Source organism: Epithele typhae, assembly GCF_022376455.1.
Source record: "Epithele typhae strain CBS 203.58 chromosome Unknown BXZ73scaffold_60, whole genome shotgun sequence".
NCBI lineage: Eukaryota > Fungi > Basidiomycota > Agaricomycetes > Polyporales > Epitheliaceae > Epithele > Epithele typhae.
Window position 1 is genome coordinate 101,035 of NW_025954251.1, and position 21,044 is coordinate 122,078.

At 57.9% G+C, this 21,044-nt stretch overlaps 4 protein-coding genes across 4 annotated transcripts; 1 reads left to right on the forward strand and 3 right to left on the reverse strand.

Annotated features, from left to right (window-relative positions):
- Positions 1-190: 190 nt before the first annotated feature.
- BXZ73DRAFT_105064 (uncharacterized protein) lies at positions 191-713 on the reverse strand (the record flags this gene model as incomplete). Its single annotated transcript, XM_048016120.1, has 2 exons — positions 191-250; positions 309-713. 2 exons carry the CDS (start codon positions 711-713, stop codon positions 191-193), a joined length of 465 nt encoding a protein of 154 aa, XP_047874084.1.
- Positions 714-2,197: 1,484 nt separating this feature from the next.
- Positions 2,198-3,052, reverse strand: BXZ73DRAFT_80448 (uncharacterized protein; the record flags this gene model as incomplete). The annotated part of the gene is made up of 1 exon (XM_048023284.1): positions 2,198-3,052. One exon carries the CDS (start codon positions 3,050-3,052, stop codon positions 2,198-2,200), a length of 855 nt encoding a protein of 284 aa, XP_047874085.1.
- Positions 3,053-9,765: 6,713 nt separating this feature from the next.
- BXZ73DRAFT_80449 (uncharacterized protein) lies at positions 9,766-14,234 on the reverse strand (the record flags this gene model as incomplete). The annotated part of the gene is made up of 15 exons (XM_048023285.1): positions 9,766-10,205; positions 10,226-10,367; positions 10,396-10,511; positions 10,643-10,782; positions 10,848-10,993; positions 11,295-11,381; positions 11,545-11,689; positions 12,148-12,345; positions 12,387-12,578; positions 12,774-12,848; positions 13,054-13,128; positions 13,185-13,384; positions 13,533-13,582; positions 13,688-13,928; positions 14,070-14,234. 15 exons carry the CDS (start codon positions 14,232-14,234, stop codon positions 9,766-9,768), a joined length of 2,412 nt encoding a protein of 803 aa, XP_047874086.1.
- A 2,028-nt stretch (positions 14,235-16,262) lies between these two features.
- BXZ73DRAFT_105069 (uncharacterized protein) lies at positions 16,263-20,609 on the forward strand (the record flags this gene model as incomplete). Its single annotated transcript, XM_048016121.1, has 8 exons — positions 16,263-16,307; positions 16,366-16,425; positions 16,752-16,967; positions 17,473-17,667; positions 18,779-18,896; positions 18,958-19,177; positions 19,313-19,350; positions 19,762-20,609. 8 exons carry the CDS (start codon positions 16,263-16,265, stop codon positions 20,607-20,609), a joined length of 1,740 nt encoding a protein of 579 aa, XP_047874087.1.
- Between the last annotated feature and the right edge of the window lie 435 nt (positions 20,610-21,044).

The following is a 21,044-nucleotide window of genomic DNA, read 5'->3' on the forward strand; positions in this document are numbered from 1 at the left end:
AGCCCTCAAGGCCTCAGCGCTGGATGACGGTGCCTCTGTACGCAATTTCTGAGTGCCAGGAATCGGCGCATCCGCGTGATGGTCGAGTATCTTGACGTTCACCAGTGTGTCACCCTCCACCCGGCACTCCCGAGCATCGATGGTGCGCGCATTCTGGGACGAAGGCTTCTCGTGTGAGATCAGCGACTCATCAGTCGACAACGCCGGCATTCTCAACTAGTACAACGTCGCTCAGTATCATGTCTTCCGTCTGTTCGAGATCGCAGTGATCAGTGCAAGCGATCTCCGTGCTACAGTGAGCCCCATACCTCGCCGTAGGACTGTGAGGAGGTAGTGAGGTTGTCAATCCACTTCTCGAGAGTTGCATCAGACGTCCGATCGTCCACGAGGAGCACCTTAGTGATGGCACTGGCCACAGCTGTAAGTCCTTGCCTGCGTGCTGTGAACCGGACGGGGCAAGGACCGGACCGACGTCCTCCGGGGGCCAGCACGACCTCGAGATCGCGATTGAGGAGAGAAGCATAGGAGCCGAGGTCTTCAAGGATCTCGAGGTCGCAATTCCAGCTCCGGAAGTCGCAAGTGGGCGTAGCGGAGTCGGCGATAGGAATAGTTGACGAGAGAGCATCTAGGCATATGCGGAGAGTGTTCAGCCGCAGAAGGAGAGTATTCAGCCGCAGAAGGAGAGTGTTGGGGAGTGACACAGAAGGGGGCATCGTAATGCGTGGGGGCAAGCGGAAAGACAAAAACCCGACTCACTTATGAAACCGCATATTCTGGCGTGTCTGACTCAGATCCAGATGTTCTCAGCGACATCCAAAACCATTCGAGACTGGCTAGTGGTCCAATGCATGGCCGAGCGGACGTTGGACCGAGCGAGCACGCCCCAGACAGGACCATGGGCTGCTCGGGGAACACCTGGTCAGTAGAATTGTTGAGCCAAGTGCATACGAAGTCAAAAAAGCAACACACTACCAGTGAAACAGATCATCGCCGCGGCAGAGTAGCCCGATTTTGGTCCAGTTGTAGCCATTAGTGAGGGTCGAGGGTCGCAAGGGGGGCGATAAAGAGGGCGAGAGCGTAGCGCGACACGTCGCGATGATGGTAGAGCCTGCTGGGCACGAACGGTGGCAAGGAGCAAGGAACGGTCAAGGGAGGATTCTGGACGCCGCGCTCACGTGGCGGGCGCGTCCATGCTGACGTCATCCCATGGGGCGCCTGTACCCAGGTTCCCGTTTACAAACATATAGAAACGGCTGCTCTAAGAGGCCTATTACACACACGTTTTCAAACGTCGTTAACAAACCGTTAATGAAATGTTGTTAAAGTTCTTTTAAATAAACCCCGAACACTATTGCGTAACGGCTCACAGAGGAGTAAGAGCACAGCGTGCCCAGTGGGACATATGTATCCGGCTAGCGTTACCAATGTCGGCTGTCGCGGAGGAGTCCGAGTGAGCGCGCGCCGCGGGGTGGCTGCTGCGCTTGTTCTCTTACCACCATTTCTACCCACCCTACATATCCTCTGATGACACCCATCGCTCTGCTCTCCTCTCGCACCTGTCATTTCAAGCCCATTCGCATATATCACTCAATTCTGTCGTTGACCTCGACGTTCCCAACACACCCGGCTCATCTAACATGACCCATTCGGCGCGGTCTCATGTGGCGGGTCAGAAAAGCAGCAAATGTGGGTAAGTTGTCTTTCTCAACATCCCCCGGTGCATTATATACCCTACCCGCGTGGTTGCATCTGTTGCGGAGGGGTAATCCTTTGTCTTGAATATGAGATCACGTGACGAAACACACTCCCCGCGATTGAACGGCCATGCAAACGCACTTGCGTGCGATGGAGCAGACTGAAGCTGCTTCACCCTGTCTCACAGACGCCTTTTGAAGCTGCACGAGCTTTGCGACCTCGTTCCACAACTCCGTAATGTGCCATGACTTCGCGGCAAGACCGCTGAGAAGGTGCATTCTTCTACTTTATGCGTTTGTCCCATTTAACTCCACCCACCTCTCCCAGAATGTGCAAGAACCGGCCTTTCGTGCAGACAAACGTCTCACTCTACCTATAGCTTATGTCGGCCGCTTGCCTCCATATCCGTCAGACCGTTTTGAGGCCCTTTGAAGGGACATGGGGTGCCCCAGTGACTCACGGTAAGTCTTTCTCTATATTCTCTTTCACGCATCCGTTCGGGTCAGTATTCACCTTGAAGGGCCCGGGAAGCTTCCGCTACGCGCACCGGTTTGGACACTAAGCTCCTTTTGACTACCCAGGTTGGCCTTCGATCGTTGAAGATCCGGAATACCAACACCGTTACGCGCTCGGCCCGAAGGTCAAGGACCCCCAGAAGAAAACGTAGCGTAAGGAGGGGCGCAACGGGCTCCACGACCTGCTGAACTACGTACGCCTCTTCCCCAGCACCTCTCGCATAACATCCAGAAAGACATTGCACAAATTCCTTGTCGTCGCCGACTCGACACGACGCGATCGTCAATGTCCAGTCGACCGCGCTCAACCCTGTTGGCTGGAAGTTCCGCCGCGGAATCGCGCTTGGTTTCATCATAGGCTTCATCGCAGGCGGCACTGTTGTCGCCGTTGGCGCGAACGTCACGAACGTCAAAGTCATCCGGCAAGTGTACGCCACGTTTTGCGGCTGGTCGTGCGAGGAAGCTGACCATTTTGCAGAGTAGCCCGAGGCGAGTTCACGAAAGAGTCCGAGACCGTCCATCACTGCGTCCGCATCACGCGGGCATCGTCTCCGAGGTCCCGGGTCCCGCCCGTCCCTCATCCTAACCCCAGGGCGACAGACCCCTGACAGCAAGTCGTCTAGCACCACCACGCGCAGCGCCGGCCTCGCGCCCCTGATCGTCACCATGTCTCTCGCGAACCGTGCCGCCGACCTCGCGGCGATGGGCGTCCGGCGGCCCGTGCTTGTGCACGACAGGAGGCGCTGCGCGTCGGATTCGAGCTGCTCGCGCGATGCGTCCCGTGCCGCAGGGACGGTATGCTCGGAGTGGAGCGGGCGTGCGCATGGGTACGGTTCGATCATGGTGCGTCTCACTCTGGAGGGCGGATTTCGCGTGTCGACTGACGGTCGTTTGCTTACAGCGACCCGTGCCGGAGGTTGCGCCTCGGGGGTTGAGCGCAGTCCTGGGGGGCGCTGGACAGGTTGCAGGTGGGACACCGCGCGCAGAAGCGCATCTTGCACCGCGCACACATACAGGAGGACACACGGTCTCGTATCGAGCCACCCAAAATCCTGGAGATGATGTATAGTAGTCTGTAGACACGACGGGGCATGCGCACGGAAACACAGCGTAGATCGCTCGAACTCACCTCGGATCGTGATCATCCATACAAGTACAGCACTGCCTTCATCGCCGGGTGCGCATAAGTACTGATCCATGAGCATACGTGCACTTGTCCGCGGTTACTTGGATCGTGGTAGTGTGGGTGATGTCGTCGGGGTTGTCACCGTCAGAGCAGGCGCGCACGTTGAGACTGACTAGATATCATAGACCATTGGGACTCTGCAGCCGTCCAAGGACAGGGAAAGGACGTCGACCGAGACAGCGCGATCCGGGAAAGTTCGCCGCCAAGGTTGACAGCCGCGGAGATATGACGCCCGGCGCCTGCACTTGCGCTCAGCGCTCGAACCTATGTAGCGCGCGCACCACTAGACGCGTGACTACCACATCTACCTCTGATCGACCAGCAATCATCCCTCGAAAAACGCCCTGATGTCCTCAGAGCATCTTCCCATAGAAGTCTGCGAGCAGGTGATCGACGTACTCGGCATCCAAACTGGTGATTTCGCCACGCTCACCTCCTGCGCCCGTGTCCACACAAGATGGCTCCCCAGAAGTCGCATCCACATATGGAGAACAGTCAAGCTCTCTAGCCTGGAGGCACTCCACTCAATCTGTGAAACACTTCAACACTCCTCGGACTTGCGTTTGTTGGTCCACTCCGTTCGACTCACAAACAACGAGGACTCCCTGTCGTTCCCCTGGGCTGCACCCGTGGTCCTCCTTCCGTATCTCGCACATATCGAGAAATGGGAAATTTCATCCTGTAAAAACGTATTTCCACCGGCTGTCTTGGCTTGCTTTCGGCGATACACCGCAGTCAAGACCTTGGTCATCCACGAATACTGTATCTTTCCCACACCGCTCCATGTGCACAGACTAGCCCATGCGTTCCCCGCCCTCCAGTCGCTTGACCTGACTTTCGTCATCTGTGAAGCTCTATCCCCAGACCGAGCACTCACCTCAATCAAAACGCGCGGGAGGCTATCACATCTCAAGGTGAGACGAGACGCCGAGTTGATCACACGAAGACGATAGAAGAGAAGGCTGAATTGTATGAGTTCCGCAGCTGTTCGGTCCCCTCTACGGACCTGGAAACCTACACTTGCAGCTTTTCAAGGTCCTTTCCGGAAGTGGGTTAACGTTGACACACCTCGACCTCAGCATAGGATGGCTCACTGTGGCAGCAGGTACATGTTATACGCGTTCACCAAATGGTAGAGCCTCTGACTCACCGTCGTTGGCACTTGCAGGAGTGACTCGATTACCACTTGCGAGTTGTGGAAGTCTTGAACGACTCTCTATACAATTGACCACGCCCAAGGATGCAGAAAGCTTCTCCGAACCTGCGTCGCTCCAGGAACTGAACGCGCTAATGCGCCTTGGTCTCCCGCAATCGCTACGGGCCCTGGACATCACTCTAGACGGATCTCTGGCCTATTACGTCATTTTGGAGCCCAACAGCGATCAACACATGACCCTCCACAACTTCACACGGCTTGTGACGGACCATAGCTTTCTCGGAACGAACGGAGTCAAATTTGTAGTCAGGAACTCGATGCAGAATCTCGTGAACGCATGGAGGGCATCGTTGGAGAGCGCGCTCGTGTCACTCCACAAGCGCACACTTCTGCAGGTTGAATTCGTGCATTCTGGTGTGTACAATCCGACTTCTTCCCACTCAATCGTTCCACCTCCTCTAAACCATGTATTCACAGAATGGTTCTCACCCGAACTGTGCGGGCATCCCACTGCGGCGAACCATCTGAATATCTCACGGGACGGGAGGTGGGCAGCCAGTATGGCATCCTCGGCTACCACGATATCTATACCCGCACAACCAGTCATGATCTGGCATGTCCACGCTGGCGGCCGACTCGCTTTACAGTGCTGGTATCGCACTCTCCCGCCATTATGGAGCGTCGATAACAGTGATGTGCTCGCCTTCTCTCCGTCGAACACTCGCCTCTTCACTCGTTTCCGTATCCAAATCGTCGTCTTCTGTCTCCCCCCCATTGAAAAAGAGGGAGATGGCTCTCGCAGCGAACCCTGGGAAATGGGAATCATTAAGGCAACCGAGGGCGGAGAGATTGTCGCTTCAAGGTGGTCCCCGGATAGCGCTCAAATCATCGCTCTGACGGACCTGACGGACCTTCACGTTTGGGATGCGGAAGGCTTGACTCTCCTTCGCTTGATTCACTGTCCTCCTTTCCCACGCCGCATTACGACGGTTCGAATGTCAATAAACCCCCCTTATGCTCTGTTCCACCTTTCCCGCCTGGACGAGAGTCTCATGGACGAGGACCGCTTCCATGTTGTTGATCTGGTTTCAGGAGAAATTTACCCCCGTCTGGTCAACCTCTGGAGCCGTTACGATGCTGAAGAAGTTTTGTCTCCAGTTGTGCTGCGATGTGGCTCCGAGCGCGGCGACTTAACTGTGCTCGCACTGACGAGAGGCGGTACTCTCGTGGTGGACCACGGCGAAGAAGACATACTCGGCTCTTCTACGCCCGCGCCTCCGGCGCTGTCACCACTCCACGGGTTTACCCCCAAGGCCTTATCCGCCAACGGAACTCGCGCGTTGTGTTTCGTCGACGCGGCGGGGCCATCCGATGAGTCCGATCCTCCGGTCGCCGCCCCGCAGTTCTGTGTTGTGGACACCGCCACCGGAGAGATACTGTCTGGGCCATTCAGAGGAGAGCTGCCTTTGGTAATCAAAGGCGACCACTACAGCATGAGTCGTGCGCGGTTTATGAAGAAACATGGTCCGCCGTACCGGTTTTGGAGCACACTGCATGGCAGGCTCTACCGAACTCCTGCCGTCGACGACCAACAGAACGTTACTCGAGTCGCACTCACGTACGACGGGTCGATGGTCGTATGGTCGGATTCGCGTGGGGGCGTGCACTTCCGTCGCAATGTAGGCGATTTTTGACACCTACAAAGAACTCATCTTGAACACTCCACACTGATTTGCGCGTCTTCTCGTCACCGATGATGTGGAAACACCGCGGTATCGCATATTATTACCGTAGTACTGTAAATCACCGCATGTATATATGCACCGTCGGCTGGCACGGCCGCAAGCTATCTTGTAACTATAAAATCATCCGAAGAATTTACTCGAGCCCCACCGTCCTCCTTCCCCCGTACACTGGCCCCACGACCATTCGACAATAAGCGCGCATCAACGGCCGCCTCCTGCCCTTCCATAAGGGTCGCGAGCTGCACGGGTTCGGTCGCCGTGAAGCGCAGGCCGACAGTCCTCTGCGCGACCATGTCGGTAGTCGGTCCCGGGGACTGGGATGGCGCTGCGCGCACGAGGAGCGGCACGGCACATGGGTGCGCGTTCGCAATCGTCGTGGTGCGTTTCATCGAGGTCGCGCTCTGGTGCCCCAAGCTGGAGGTGACAGAGCGGGATCGGTCAAAGTGGTGGGCTCGATGTCGATGATGTCGGTGTCCGTGCCCAACACTGCGCGCTCGAAGACTGGGCTGGCGTCGCAGTGCTGTCGGGAGAAAGAGATCGCGGTGTCAGCGACCGCGGTGCGAGAAAAAGGAGCGCGCGGACCTACAGTTCGTCGCGCCCTACCCGCTCGTCGCACCTCGGCGTCGGCGAAAATTATCAAGGCGCTCGTTTAATCCCCTCGGGTGCGTTGCGTGATTAACAGGCCGGTGGTGAGGGCGGACGGGGTCGGGAGAGAGCCACCCTCGGCCGTCTGCGTGTGAAGGTCATATAATGGCAACCAGCTAACGTCTTCTAGGTCAGTCAAGGGCGGAGGGTCAGCATGCGGTCGCGCGGAGCCTAGCGAGAAACGGACAATACGTCAACTTGAACGAGTCCTCGTCAGCCAAGACGGTCGCCATAACTTCACCAAGAGCGTGTCCAGTACACGATGACACCAGCCCCGAATGTTCCCGCTCTGCGACAGTGTTGTCAAGGATGTCTTGCGGATTCGCCGCTCGCTCTCCGCTCGCTCGATCGCATCGACAAGCCGGTGGTGCGCGAGCGCACGCTCCCGAGTGCATGTGGTGGAGCGCTCCGAACTGTCGACGTGGATGGGCATGTCGAGCACGTGAACGATGCCTGGCAGGCCGTGAATGCGAGCTAGCTGGGGCGACGTAATGTTGCTCGAAAGCCCAGTTTTTCGGATTGTGTGGGGACGTGCTCGAGTGTCCCCGGAAACCCCTAGGCACGACCTCTGGCACGAGCGGCTGCAATTTCACAAGCCGTAAGTCCTCGTCCCACGACTTTTCGAAGAACGAAAGGAGGGAGGAGCGACGCACCACGATCGACTCGTCCTCGAGTCCCCCCCGAATACATGGTTCTGCGTCGTGATGCCATGCGTCGTGACCATCTCCATGCTCTTTCGCCTGTACGAAGTTGGTGTTCGCGGGAGAGGCGGTGACGGCCAGTGGAGAAAAGTCGGACGGTTGGAGGACCTGGAGGAAAGTTTGCCCGGGGCCACTCGCGGAACGTGCGCAACAGCGCGAATACGTAGCGGGTGCGTGTGTCGGACGAGAATTTCGAAGTCGGCTTAGAGAAAGAAGGTGGGCTTCCTGCCGTTGAAGACCTAGTGGTTGCCGTGCGCATGGGGTAGAGCTTGGGGAGTATGAACCGCGGTCATGGTGGGTCAAAGTACGCTGAGTTTTGAAGTCGGTGGTGGACCTGACGGGAGGGTGGATGTATCGCATGCGCGAGTAGAGAACGGCAGGTACGGCGCTCGCCGCTCAATCGAAGGAGTGTCAGTCTTGAGCTTGGTTGCCACAGGGCCGGTGGAAATCCTGTCAACGAGTACCGAGCTTTGAAGAATTAAGCAAAAAAAGTCAGGTTCCAACCTTGTGGGCCACTCACTCACGCAGAATTTTGGGTCGGGCGCACTTCCGAGGGCGTACTTGCCTGACCGTGAATAGCGTGGCATGGCCCACTCACATCGACGTACTGCCGTCTGGTCATTCGTTGACCAAGGAACAGAGGTGTCATGGCACTTATGGAAGAAGGTTAGCTGCAGCGGCGCCACGAAACAACGAAGACTTGCCTGATGCAGCTCTAGCTGTACAGAGCCCGAAAAACTAACGGAATATCCTCATTGTGCCGAGTGCTGCCAAATCGGATATTCAAGTGAGCTGAGCGACGAAGTGGAGTGCTTTGAACTCATATGTCTAACTGACCCTGCAACCGTAGTCTGCGGTGCCACGGGCCACCGGAGCATCGTCTATGACGAAAACTTGAGGCACCCCTCGGCTGAACAGCGTATGTTGCGAGGTGAACGTTGCCAACGTCCGCTGTCGGTTGTGGCGGAGGCGCAGTAGCGCGGGCCGCGGGGTGGCTGCTGTGCTTGTCCTCCTACCACCATCTCCACCCACCCTGCATACATATCCGCTGACGACAAACATCGCTCTGCTCTTTTCTCGCGCCTGTCATTTCAAGTACTCAAATCTGTCGTTGACCTCGAGGTTTCCAACACACCCATTGGCTCCAACATGAAGGCGGCCACTCGGCGCGGTCTCATATGGCAGATCAGAAGAGCGACAACTGTGGGTGCGTTGTCTTTCTCATCATCCTCCTCTGCATCATACACCCTACTTCCATGGTTACATGTATTATGGAAGGGTGATCTTTTGTTTTTGAAACGAGGTCACGTGACCATACTACTCCGTCGAGGCCAATCATAGATACATATTCGAGAACGGCCTTCAAACACCCTTGCGCGAGATGAAGCAAACCAAGACTGCTTCACCCTGTATTAAAGACATCTTTTGAGGCTGCACGGGCTTTGCGACCTCGTTCCACGACTCCATAATATGCCATGGCTTCGTGGCAAATCCGCTGAAAAAGGATTTCAAAATTCAAGGTGCGTTCTTCTACCTTTTTGTGTTTGTCCCATATTAAACTCCAACCGCAGCTTCCACATTGTCCAGCAACCGTCATTTCGTGCGGAAGAATGTTTCACTCCGCCTCCTGCTAATGTCGACCGCTTGCCTCCGTGTCTGCCAGGCCCTTTTGGGGTTGTTCGCGGGGATATGGATTGTCGCCTGTGACTAGTTGAGTCGCGGTACGTCGTTCTCTGTATTCGCCTTGGCACATTCGTTGGAGTCGGTGTTCTCCTTGACGGACCCAGGCAGCTTCCGCTACGCGCACCGGTGTGGATACTAAGCTTTCGTTGACTACCCAGGTTCGCCTTCATCGTTGAAGACCTGGAATACCAACACCGTGACGCGCTCGTGGCGGGATTCAAGGGCGCCCAGCAGAAAACGTAGCGGGAGGAGGAGTGTGACGGGCGTCGATCTCAACTAACGTTCAAGCCTCGTCCGCTCAGTCAGCAACAAACACGCGGGGACGACAGGCCACCCCCACAGAGGATTACAAAGCCATCTTGGTGGTTCACGCGCTGTCGAAGATATAGGTGACATTGCTAATCCACCGCGCTCGGCGTGCTCTCCATGACCTGTTGGACTACGTACCCAGCTTCTCCCACACCTTTCGCACAACATCCGAAACGACATTGCATGAATTCCTCGTCGTCGCTGAAGGGGCAAGCTCGGCTTCAAAGACGTCCCGACCTCGATGCCCCATGATACCGACGCGATCGTCGAGGTCCAGTCGACCGCGCTCAACCCTGTCGGCTGGAAGTTCCGTGGCAGCGTCGCACTTGGTTTCATCAACGCGAGCGGGCGGCACCGTCGTCGCCGCTAGCGCGAAGGCCACGAACTTCAAAGTCGGCCAGCGAGTGTACGTAACGTTTTGCGGCTGGTCGTGCGAGGAAGCTGACCATTCTGCAGAGTAGCCCGAGGCGAGTTCACGAAATAGTCTTACACCATCCATCACTGCGTCCTCATCACGCGGGAGGAGTCTCCAAGGTCTGTGCAGCCACCCGTTCCCGATCCACCCCGATCCTGACCCCAGGGCCACAGACCCCTGACAGCAAGTCGTCGGGCACCGCTGCCGCCTCCTACATCGCTGTACCACCCCCCGCGCTCAGCACCGGCCTCACGCCTCTTGTCGGCCCCATCGAGGGCGTAGGCACAGTCTCTCAAGCTCTCCGGCCGTTTCGCGCCCTTGATCGCCACCACGTCCCTCACGAACCGTGCCGACCTCGTCAAGGCCTACGACGCGACGCGCATCTGGGACCGCGCCCTCCCTGCTGTCGACCTCGCGGCGATGGGCGTCCGGCGTCCCGTGCTGGTGCACGACAGGAGGCGCTGTGCGTCCCGTGCCGCAGAAACAATGTGCTTGGAGTGGAGCGGGCGTGGCCAAAGGGCGTCGGTTCGATCACCGTGCGTCTCATTCTGGAGGGCGGATTTGGTGTGTCGACTGACGGTCGTTTGCTTACAGCCACCCGTGCCGGAGGTTGCGCCCCGGGGGTTGAGAGCAGTCCCGGGGGCGTTGGACGGGTTGCAGGCGGGGCAGAGCGCGCGGTAGCGCGTCTTGCACCGCGCACGCGTACAGGAGGACACAACGGTGCACAAATCGCTCAAAAGGACATCATGATCACCCCGAGCAACATCGGGTCCACCCTCGTCACCGAGTACGCATACTAGTCCACGAGCGTCCCTCGGACGCCTCCCATACCCCGCCCCCCGAACGAGAGTGGAGACTGCGCGGGAGACCATGCGGCGGAGCATGCGGGGTGCGACGTCTGGAGAGGATACGGGGCGGTGGGGAGGACGGGCGTGGGCTTGGGCTGGCCGCGGAGGCAGTGCATGTGCGCGTCAGTAGATCAAGGGTCAAACGCGGGTGGGGGAGAGGAAGGGCGACTTAGGCAGGTCAGGCAGACATATAACGGTTTCTCTTCGTGACATTGACCGACAGGGTGGCGGGGAACTGAGCCGGCACATGGCAGGCCACCTGTCGACTACAGCCGTTCGTGACAAGACCATGGATCAGACGATCCATACGTACAAGACAGCTCGCCGCTCTGCAGCCCTGTCTGCTGGCGTGTCCTGCCAGCGCAAGCCCGCCGTGCACACGACCTCCAGACGCACCTCCTTCCCCGCTGGGTCGCATGGCTCCGACTTGTAGAACTCTCCCTTCTCCTCCCTCTTCCCGTCCACGCCCTTCGCTCGTTGTACCTTCGCGTCATTCGTGTTTCCCGCGACTGCGACCTCCTCACCGTCGCTCGCTCACGTGAGGCCCATGGACTCGCGGCGAGTCACTCAAATTTTCCCGTGCTCATTCCCGAGGGGGAGCGCGTCGCGGATAACGAGCGTCGAGCCCCTTGTCGTTGTCCTTTACATGCACTCCGCGAGTAGCCGCGACCTGTGTCCGCGTCTCGACGGTGTCGTACGAGACTCGGAGCGCGGCGTCGACTCCGCTAAGAACGCAGATGAAACTCAAGTCGTCGACGCCATGCACCATAGACTCGTGAGCATATAGTAGACTAAGGACGAGAAAAGACAGGCGCGCCCCTAGAGACGTCTTCGCCACGAACTAACGAACACCGCCGCGAATTTCCATGGTACGCGCACGGGCGAGAGCACGGCGTCGAGCCGCCGACTCGAGCGCGAGCGTCGACGTCGTGATCACGACGCGGCGCGCGGAGCCTGAATATGACGCTCGCACTTGGAGCGCGCGCACAACCTGGGGTGAGTCACCTACTACCACATTTACCTCTGACTGGATCCGACAGCGACCCACGGGAGGTGGGAATCATCGAGGCAACCGAGCCCGAGAAAATTGTCGCTTCAGGCTGGTCCTCGGATAGCGCCCAAATACTGGCCCTGATGTCTTCGATGGCCCTTCACGTTTGGGATGCGGAAGGCTTGACCCTCCTTCGCTCGCTTCGTGTCCCTTCTTTCCCAGGCACAATGATCAAAGTCCGTATGTCAATAAACCCACCTTACGCTCTGATCGTCCAAAGCCATTTCCTCCGAGGGCCAGGCTCCGACTCGAACGGCAAACAGCGGAACATCCACGTCGTCGATCTGGTTTCGGGAGACATTCACCCCCGTCTGGCCAACAACCGGATCCTTTACGACGCCGAAGAATATGTGTCTCAAGCCGTGCTGCGATGCGACTCCGAGCGCGGCGACTTTACTGTGCTTGCACTGACGAGTGCCGGTGCCCTCGTGGTGGACCGCGGCGAAGAAGACCCCCTCGGCTCTTCTACGCCCACGCCTCCGGCGCTGCCACCACTCCACAGGTTCACCCCCAAGGCATTATCCGCCGACGGAACTCGCGCGTTGTGTTTCGTCGACGCGACGGGGCCTTCCGATACTTCGGCCGCTGCCCCGCAGTTCTGCGTTGTGGACACCGTCACCGGAGGGATACTGTCGGGGCCATTCGGAGGCGAGCGGCCTTCGGTGATCATCGGTGAACATCGCAGCATGGATGTCAGGCGGTTTATGGAGGAAGATGGTCCATCATACCGCGGAGGGTGGTTCTGGAGCACGCTGCATGGCAGGCTCTACCGAACTCCTGCCCTCGACGACCGACAGGACGTTGGTCGAGTTGCGGTCACGTACGACGGGTCGATGGTCGGATGGTCGGATTCGCGCGGGGTGGTGCGCTTCCATCGCAATGTAGGCGACGTTTGAAACCTACAAAGGACGTGTTTTGATCAGTCCACACCGTTTTGCACGTCTTCTGATTGCTGCTGATGTACGCCGATGTGGAAACAACGCAGCATTACCCGGTGGTGAACGGCCTTACCGTAGTACCATGAAGCACCGCATGTACTCTATATGTACCGTCCTCCTTCCCCGCGCCCGCACCGACCCCCCGACCGACCACCAACCGGCACACCTTGACGGCCGCCCCCTGCTCTTCCATAAAGGCCACGAGCTGCGCGGGGTCACCGTGACGCGCAGGCCGGCAGGTCTGTCCGCGACCATGTTGGTAGTCAGTCCTGGGGACAGGGATGGCGCCGCTCGCACTCGGAGCGGCACGGCACATGGGTGCGCGTTCGCAATCGTCGTGGTGCGCTCCGTCGAGGCCGCGCTCCGGTGCCCCCAGCTGGAGGTGGCGGATCGGGATCGGTCCAGGTGGCGAGCTCGACGTCGACATTAACGTCGATGATGTCCGTGTCCGACGTGCCCAACACGCATTCGAGGGCCGTGCCGGCGGCGTCGTGGGACTGTCGGGGGAAATATATTGCGGTGTCAGCGGCCGCGGTGCGAGGAACAGGAGCGTGCGGACCTGCAGTTCGTGGCACCTCGGCGTCGGTGTACTAGATCATCAAAGCGCCCGTCCAGTCTTGGAGTCGGGTGCGTTGCGTGACTAACACACCGGTGATAAGGGCAGACGTGGTCGGGAGAGAACCATATTTGGCCGTCTGCGCGTGAAGGTCATACAATGGCAACCAGCTAATAATGTCTTCTGGGTCTGTTAAGGGCAGAGGGTCAGTATGCGGTCGCACAAAACCTAGCGAGACACGGACAGCACGTTAACTTGAACGAGTCCTCGTCCGCCAAGACGGTCGCCATAACTTCACCAAGAGCGTGTCCAGTACGCGATGGCACCAGCCCCGAATGTTCCCGCTCGGCGACGGTGTTGTCGAGGATGTCTTCCGGATCGGTCGCTCGCTCCCGAGTGCATGTGGTAGAGCGCTCCGAACTGTCGACGTGGATGACCATGTCGAGCACGTGAACGGTGTCTGGCAGGTCGTGAATGCGAGCGAGCTGAGGCGACATAATGTTGCTTGAGAGGCCAGTTATCCAGATTGTGCGGGGACGTGCTCGGCGCGAGTGAATGCAATCTCGCGGGCCGTCAGGACTTCAGTCCTCGTCCCACGACTTGTGAAGGGGGAGGGAGTGACGCACCACGATCGACTCGTCCTCGAGTTCCGCCCCGAATACATGGTTCTGCATCATGATGCCATGCGTCGTGAACGTCTCCATACCCTTTCGCCGCACAAAGTCGGTGTTCGCGGAAGGTGTGACGGCCAGGAGAGAAGAGCCGGAGATCTGGAGGACCTGAAGGGACATGTTCCTGAAATAGCAAGTTGCGCCGGATGCTGTGTTGCTTGCGGAACGTGCGGAACTGTGCGAATGGCGAGGATTTCGAAGCCGGGTTGGAGAAATAAAGCGAGAATCGCTTCTTTGAAGACCTGGTGGTTGCCGCGCGCATGGCTTAGAGCCTAGGGAGTATGAACCGCGACCATGGGGGATCGAAGTACGTTGAATGTTGAAGTAGGTGGTAGACTTGAGGGGAGGGCGGATGCCTCATGCGCACGAGCGGAAAACAGCCGAAGTTATAGCACTCGCCGCTCAGTCGATGGATTAGAGTGTAGATCTTGAATTGCAACAAGACCTGCCATTGAGTACGAAGCTAAGAGTTCAGCGGATGACAGTCAGGTTCTAGCCCTTGTGGGCAACTCACTCACGCAGACGTTTGGTTCGAGCGCACCACCGAAGGTGTACTTGCTAGGCCGTGTATAACGTGGCGTGGTCCGCTCATACCGACGATTGCCTTTCTGGCCGAGGAATAGAGACGTTATGCATGCGCCTATGAAGGAAGGTTACATGGCTGCGGACGCGTCAGGAAGCAGCGAAGACTTGGCCAAATGTCGCTCTAGATGTACGTAGCACGCAGAACAAACAGATAATCAACATCGAGCTGAGTGCTGCCACATCTGAGATTCAAGTGGGCTGAGCGACGAAGAAGAGTGCTCTGAACTCACATATGTATCCGGCTGACCGTACGTTGCTATGCCGCGGGCCATAGGAGCATCGTCTCTGCACGACGAAAAACTTGAGGCGCCCCTCGGTGGAACATATGATTTGGATTGGAATATGTCGAGACACTGGAAGAGCTTAGAGGAGTTTGCGCAACGGCGATAGAGGAGCCAGAGCGTGCCCACTGCCGGGTGCGGATCCGGCGAGCGTTCCCAGTGTCGGCTGCCGTCGCGGACTCGGAGTGAGCGCGGGTCGCGCTGCGTCGCGGGGTGGCTGCTGCGCTTGTCCTCTTACCACCATCTCCACCCACCCCGCGTATCCACTGATGGCGCACGTTGTGCTGCTCTCCTTTCGCGCCTGTCATTCCAGCGCATTCGTCAATTCTGTCGTTGACCTCGAGGTTTCCAACACACCCGATTATCCTACATGAACCATTCGGCGCGGTCTCATGTAACAGATCAGAAGAGCGGCAATTGTGAGTACCTTGCCTTTCGCAGCATCATCCAACCCCCTTCAAATGCATCATACGCCCTACTGGCATGTTTCATCTGCACTGGAGGGTTGACCTTTGGTCCTTGATACAAGATCACGTGACTAACGGGTACATCTCAGGATGACGACAACTCGCTTTTGCAATCCCGCTCCTCAACCCCGGAAATGAGCTGCGGTGTTGCGGTCAGACCTTGGAGAAGCGATGTAAAAGTGCGTTCTTCCACATCTTAAGTTGCGTTTGTTCCGTACTCAACGTTCAACTCCGCCTGTCGTCCCCAGAACGTCTGACAACCGTAAAACCACCCTTTCGTGCAGATGAAGGCTCACACCACCTCCCGCTCATGTCAGCAGCGTGCCTCTGTGTCCGTCAGATTTCGTTGCGGCCGTTTGAAGGGACTTGAAATCGTGTCGGCCGGAGCTCATTGTACGTCTTTCTCTCTCATCGCTCTCGCGTTCGTACCAAAGTTCTCCGTGATGTGCCCGGGCAGCGTCCGCTTCATGCGACGGTGTGGATACTAAGCTACTCCGACCGGCCTTTATTTCCGTCTAATCTGACTGAGTACGCTCCTACCAGGCCTTGTTTCTCTCCCGTCATATACACCTCAAACTTTTTCGATGCCTTTATTGCTACCTTTTCGACGTCGAGTTGCGCCAAATTGGTAAGTATGCTATCATATATGTTTTCTGTACATTCCCTCGTGGCCGTCTTCATCTGCGACACTGGGACAAGCGGATACCCGGACTGTCAGGTTTTGGTTTGCCATTGCAGCACAGACACTGACGCCTTGTGCACAGCGGGAAGAGAGGGATAGTTCCGCTAATTGGTCTATCCTCTCAGAATCGCCCATGGCGAATTCACAAAGGAGTCTAGCGGACCATCCGCACCACGACGTAGGCACCGCCCTCGCTGTTTCCCACTGCGTCACTGACGTCCCATCTTCATCTGTAGACCCCGGACCTCGTCTCGTTCGATTCCCCCGCCACGCTCCACGCTCCGCCGTCCAAAACGGTTTCGAACTCATAACGATAACTCACCACCCGAGCAGAGGGTTGCAAAGCCATCTCGATTATTCACACACCGTCGAAGATACGGGAGGTTTTTGTTAAGCCCACCGCGACCTGCGGGTTCTCATTTAAATATACAATGGCGGGGACTAAGTACCCAGCATCTTCCCCTATATCTCTCGCACAGCATCTGGAGGAACTTCGCACTACAACCCTCGCCAACGACTCGATGATCCACCCTCATCGTAACCCCAGGGCCACCCGACAGCGTGTCGTTTGACGCCGCCGCCTCTCCTACCGCGCTCAGCGCCCACCTCACGACCCGATCAGCTCCAGTCGGGCGCGTCAAGTACGCGGGGAAGCCCGTGGTGGTCATCGGGGGCGCAAGCAGAGTGCCTCGAGCTCTCCGGCCGTTTCGCGCCCTTGATCTCCACCATATCCCTCGCGAACCGTGCCGACCTCAAGGCCCCCGACGCGATATGCGTCTTCGACCGCCTCCTCTCTGCCGTCGAACTCGCGATCTGGGACGTCTGGCGTCCCGTGTTGGTGCACGACGGGATATGTCAAGCGAGGAGACGCTGAGCGCCGGGCTTGGGTTGCTCGCGCGGGGCAGGACACTCACCAGCGCGCTGGACGCACCCACCGTTAGCGACGACAGCGTCGTCGTGGTTTCACGGAAACGATGTGCTTGGAGTAGAGCGGGCGTGCGCAAAGGGCGTCATGAGGACGGTTCGATCATCGTGCGTCTCACTCTGGAGGGCGGTTTTGGTGTGTCGACTGACGGCCGTTTGCTTACAGCTACCCGTTCCGGAGGTTGCGCCTTGGCAGTTGAGCGCGGTCCCGGGCGCGCTGGACAGGCTGCAGGCGGGGCAGGCGAGCGCTCGGAGGCTCGTGCCCACGCATACAGGAGGACACACGGTCGCGGATCGAGTCACCCAAAGTGCCGGAGATGATATCCAGTGTGTTATAGATATAGCGACACACGCACGTACACGGAACAAACAGTGAACGCACTCGCCCGCCGCTGCAACGCCACGAGTTCCGCTCTCAGATCATGATCATCCCGTACGACACCATGTACAACCTCATGACCGGATACGCGTACTGGTCCATGAGCTTCTCCCGCAACTTGGACACCTCCCAAACCCCACCCCCGTGCGGCCCCATCGTCGCCTTCGCCTTTGTCGCCAGCGCGCCCACGCTGACCTCGGTAGTGGACAACCCAGAAGCGATGAACCCCGAGTCCGTATTCGACAGCAGCGCTCCGCAGCTTCCTGGTCTTCTGTCTCTCTTGCTTCTGCTTCTGCGGGGGCGGAGGCGTGGCCGGCTCGTCGTCCGAGCACGAGTGCTGTGGTGAGTCACGTTGAATAGGTTGCGGACACGGGAGGAGTCCACGTACGGCAGGGCGCTGTTCTTTGGGGAAGGGAGAGCCGGATGTACCACGCGCAAGGTCGTCTTCTCCGGGACCGCTGACAACCCCGACGACAGTACCCACACTGCCACGAGCCAACCACGTTGACGACTGGGAGCACAGAGGAAGAGACGGATTTAGCGTTCAGATCCGCCCCGCCGCCAAGGTTGGCGCGGAGCCTGAATACTACGCCCGCACTTGCCGCTTGCGCTCCGAAGTTCGAACCTCTGTAGCGCGCACGCTACGTCTGCCGTGACCACTACCACATCTACGTCTCATCGGCCAGCAATCAGACCTTGAAATCCACCCTGCCACTCTTCAATGACCCCAGAGCGCCTCCCCATAGAAGTCGCCGAGCGGGTGATCGACGCACTCGGCCTCCAAACCGACCTTGCCACGCTCGCCTTATGCGCCCGAGTCCACTCAAGATGGCTCCCCAGAAGTCGCATCAACATATGGAGAACAGTCAAGCTCTCCGGCTCGAAGGCACTCCCCTTGATTTGTGAATCATTTCAACACTCCCCGGACTTGTGTTCGTTGGTCCATACCGTTAGGCTCATCGGAATGTCGAAGGAGTCGGCCCCCTGGGCTGCACCTGTGGTACTCCTTCCGTATCTCGCACATATCAACACATGGGAAGTTTTCTCTTGCGTAAACGGATTTCCTTCGACTGTCTTGGCTTGCTTTCGACAATACACCGCAGTCAAGACCTTGGTCATCCACCACTCTGAATTTCCCACACCGGTCCATGTGTACCGACTAGCCCATGCATTCCCCGCCCTCCAGTCCCTTGAATTGTCCTCAGTCGGCTTCAAAGCTCTGTCCCTCGACCGAGCACTCACCTCAATAAAAACGCACGGGAGGCTATCGCGTCTCGAGGTGAGATGAGACGCCGAGTGACTCGCACGAAAGCAATGGACAAGACTGAATTTTCTGGATTCCGCAGCTTTACGGTCGCCTGCCCGGGACTCGAGACCAATCACAGCAGCTTTTCGATGTCCTTTCCGGAAGTACATCGACGTTGACATACCTCAATCTCCGCCTGGAATGGCTGACTGTAGAAGGTACATGCACTCGTTCACCACACTATAGAGCTTCTAACTCACCCCTCATCGGCACTGGCAGGTTTCCTGCTTGCGAGCTTTATCAATCTTCAACGTCTCTCAGTGACCATGCCCGACAATCCTCAAACCTTTTCCGAACCCGCGTCTCTCCGGAAACTAAACGCGCTAATGGACCTTGGTCTCCCACAATCGCTACTGGCCCTGGAAATCACACTGGACAAATCTCTGAGCCAGTACTTTGGTTTGGAGCGCAGCAGCGAACAAGAAAGGACCCTCCGCAAGTTCGTACGGCTTGTGCAGAACCATGACATCCTTGCAACGAACGGAGTCGTCACGTTTATAGTCAGAAACTCGATGCAGATCCATGTGATACCATGGAAAAGATGGCTGAGGCTTACGTTTGTGCGACTCTGCAGTCCTCGGATGCTTCTGCGGTTTGAGTTCGTGTATTCTGGTATGTATCCTTCTGCTCACTCAACCGTTCAACCTCCGCTAAATCCTGAATTCACAGAAGGGTTCTCACCCGACCTGTGCGGGCATCACACTGCGGCAACCGACATAACGTTCTCTCGAGATGGGAGATGGGCAGCCAGCATGATATCCTCAGTGACAACGACGCCCGGACAACAGTCAGTAATGATCTGGGATGTTAACAAAGGAGGGAGACTCGCTTTACAAAGCCAGTATCGGGCTTCACCTCAATCCATGGACGTCGATACGAGTGGCATGCTAGCCTTCTCTCCGTCAAACATTCACCTCTTTAGTCGCTCCCGTCGTCAAATCCACGTGTTTTTTCTCCCTCCCATTGAACAGGAAGGAAATGGTTCTGATGGCAGGCCCCGGAAAACAGCACACATCGTTACAGGCATGGAATCGGAGATCTTTCCGGGCATGGACACAGAGATCATCGCTTCAAGTTGGTCCCCGAATGGCGCCCAAATCCTGGTCCTGCTGTCCTCGATGGACCTTGACGTCTGGAATGCGGATGGCTCGAGTGCCTTTCGCTTGCCTCGGTGCCCTTCTTTCCCAGAACCAATTACCACGGCTCGAATTTCAATAAGCCGCCATTACGCTCTGATCCACCTCACCGGCTTCGAGAACCGCAACCACATCCATGTCGTCGATCTGGTCTCAGGAAAGCTTCGCCCCCGTCTGGTCAACCTATGGACCGAAGAATACGTGTCCCCAGCCGTGCTTCGATGCGGCTCCGAGCGCGGCGACTTCACTGTGCTCGCACTGACGAGAGGTGGTACCCTCGTGGTGGACCGCGGCGAAGAAGACGCACCTGCTTCTTCTACTCCACCTCCAGCGCCGTCACCACTCCACGGGCTCACCCCCCAGGCCTTATCGGCGGATGGCACTCGCGCATTGTGTTTCGTCGACGCGGCACGGCCTTCCGATCCTCCGCCCACTGCCCCACAGTTCTGCGTTGTGGACACCGTCACCGGAGAGATGCTGTCGGGGCCATTCGGAGGCGAGCGACCCTCGGTGATCATTGGTGAACACCGCAGCATGGATATCGAGCGAACTGAATATTCACCGTACTGCGGAGGATGGTTTTGGAGCACGCTGCATGGCAAGCTCTACCGAACTCCTGCCCTCGACGGCCGACAGGACGTTGCTCGGTTCGCAGTCTCGTACGACGGGTCGACGGTCGGATGGTCGGATTCGGGAGGGGTCGTGCGTTTCCACCGCAATGCAGGCGACGTCTGAAACCTACAAAGGACGTATTCCATACTGAATTGCACGTCTTCCGATTGCTACTGATGTACCCCAATGTGGAAACAACGCAGAATTACCTAGTCCCACCGTGGCCCCGTAAAGCACCGCATGTACTATATATGCCCCGTCCTCCTTCACTGCGCGCGCGCCGGCCCCACGACCTACCACGGCGACCGCACCGACGGACACCTCCTGCCCTTTCACCAGGGACGCGAGCTGCGCGCGCTCGGTCACCATGACGCGCAGGCCGGCAGTCCTCTCCGCAACCACGTTGGTAGTTGGTCCCGGGGACAGGAATAGCGCTGTGCGCACGAGCAGCGGCACGGCACATGGGTGCGCGTTCGCAATCGTCGTGGTGCGCTTTGTCGACCGAGGCCGCGCTCTGGTGCCCCAAGCCGGAGGTGGCTAAGCGGGATCGGTGGAGAT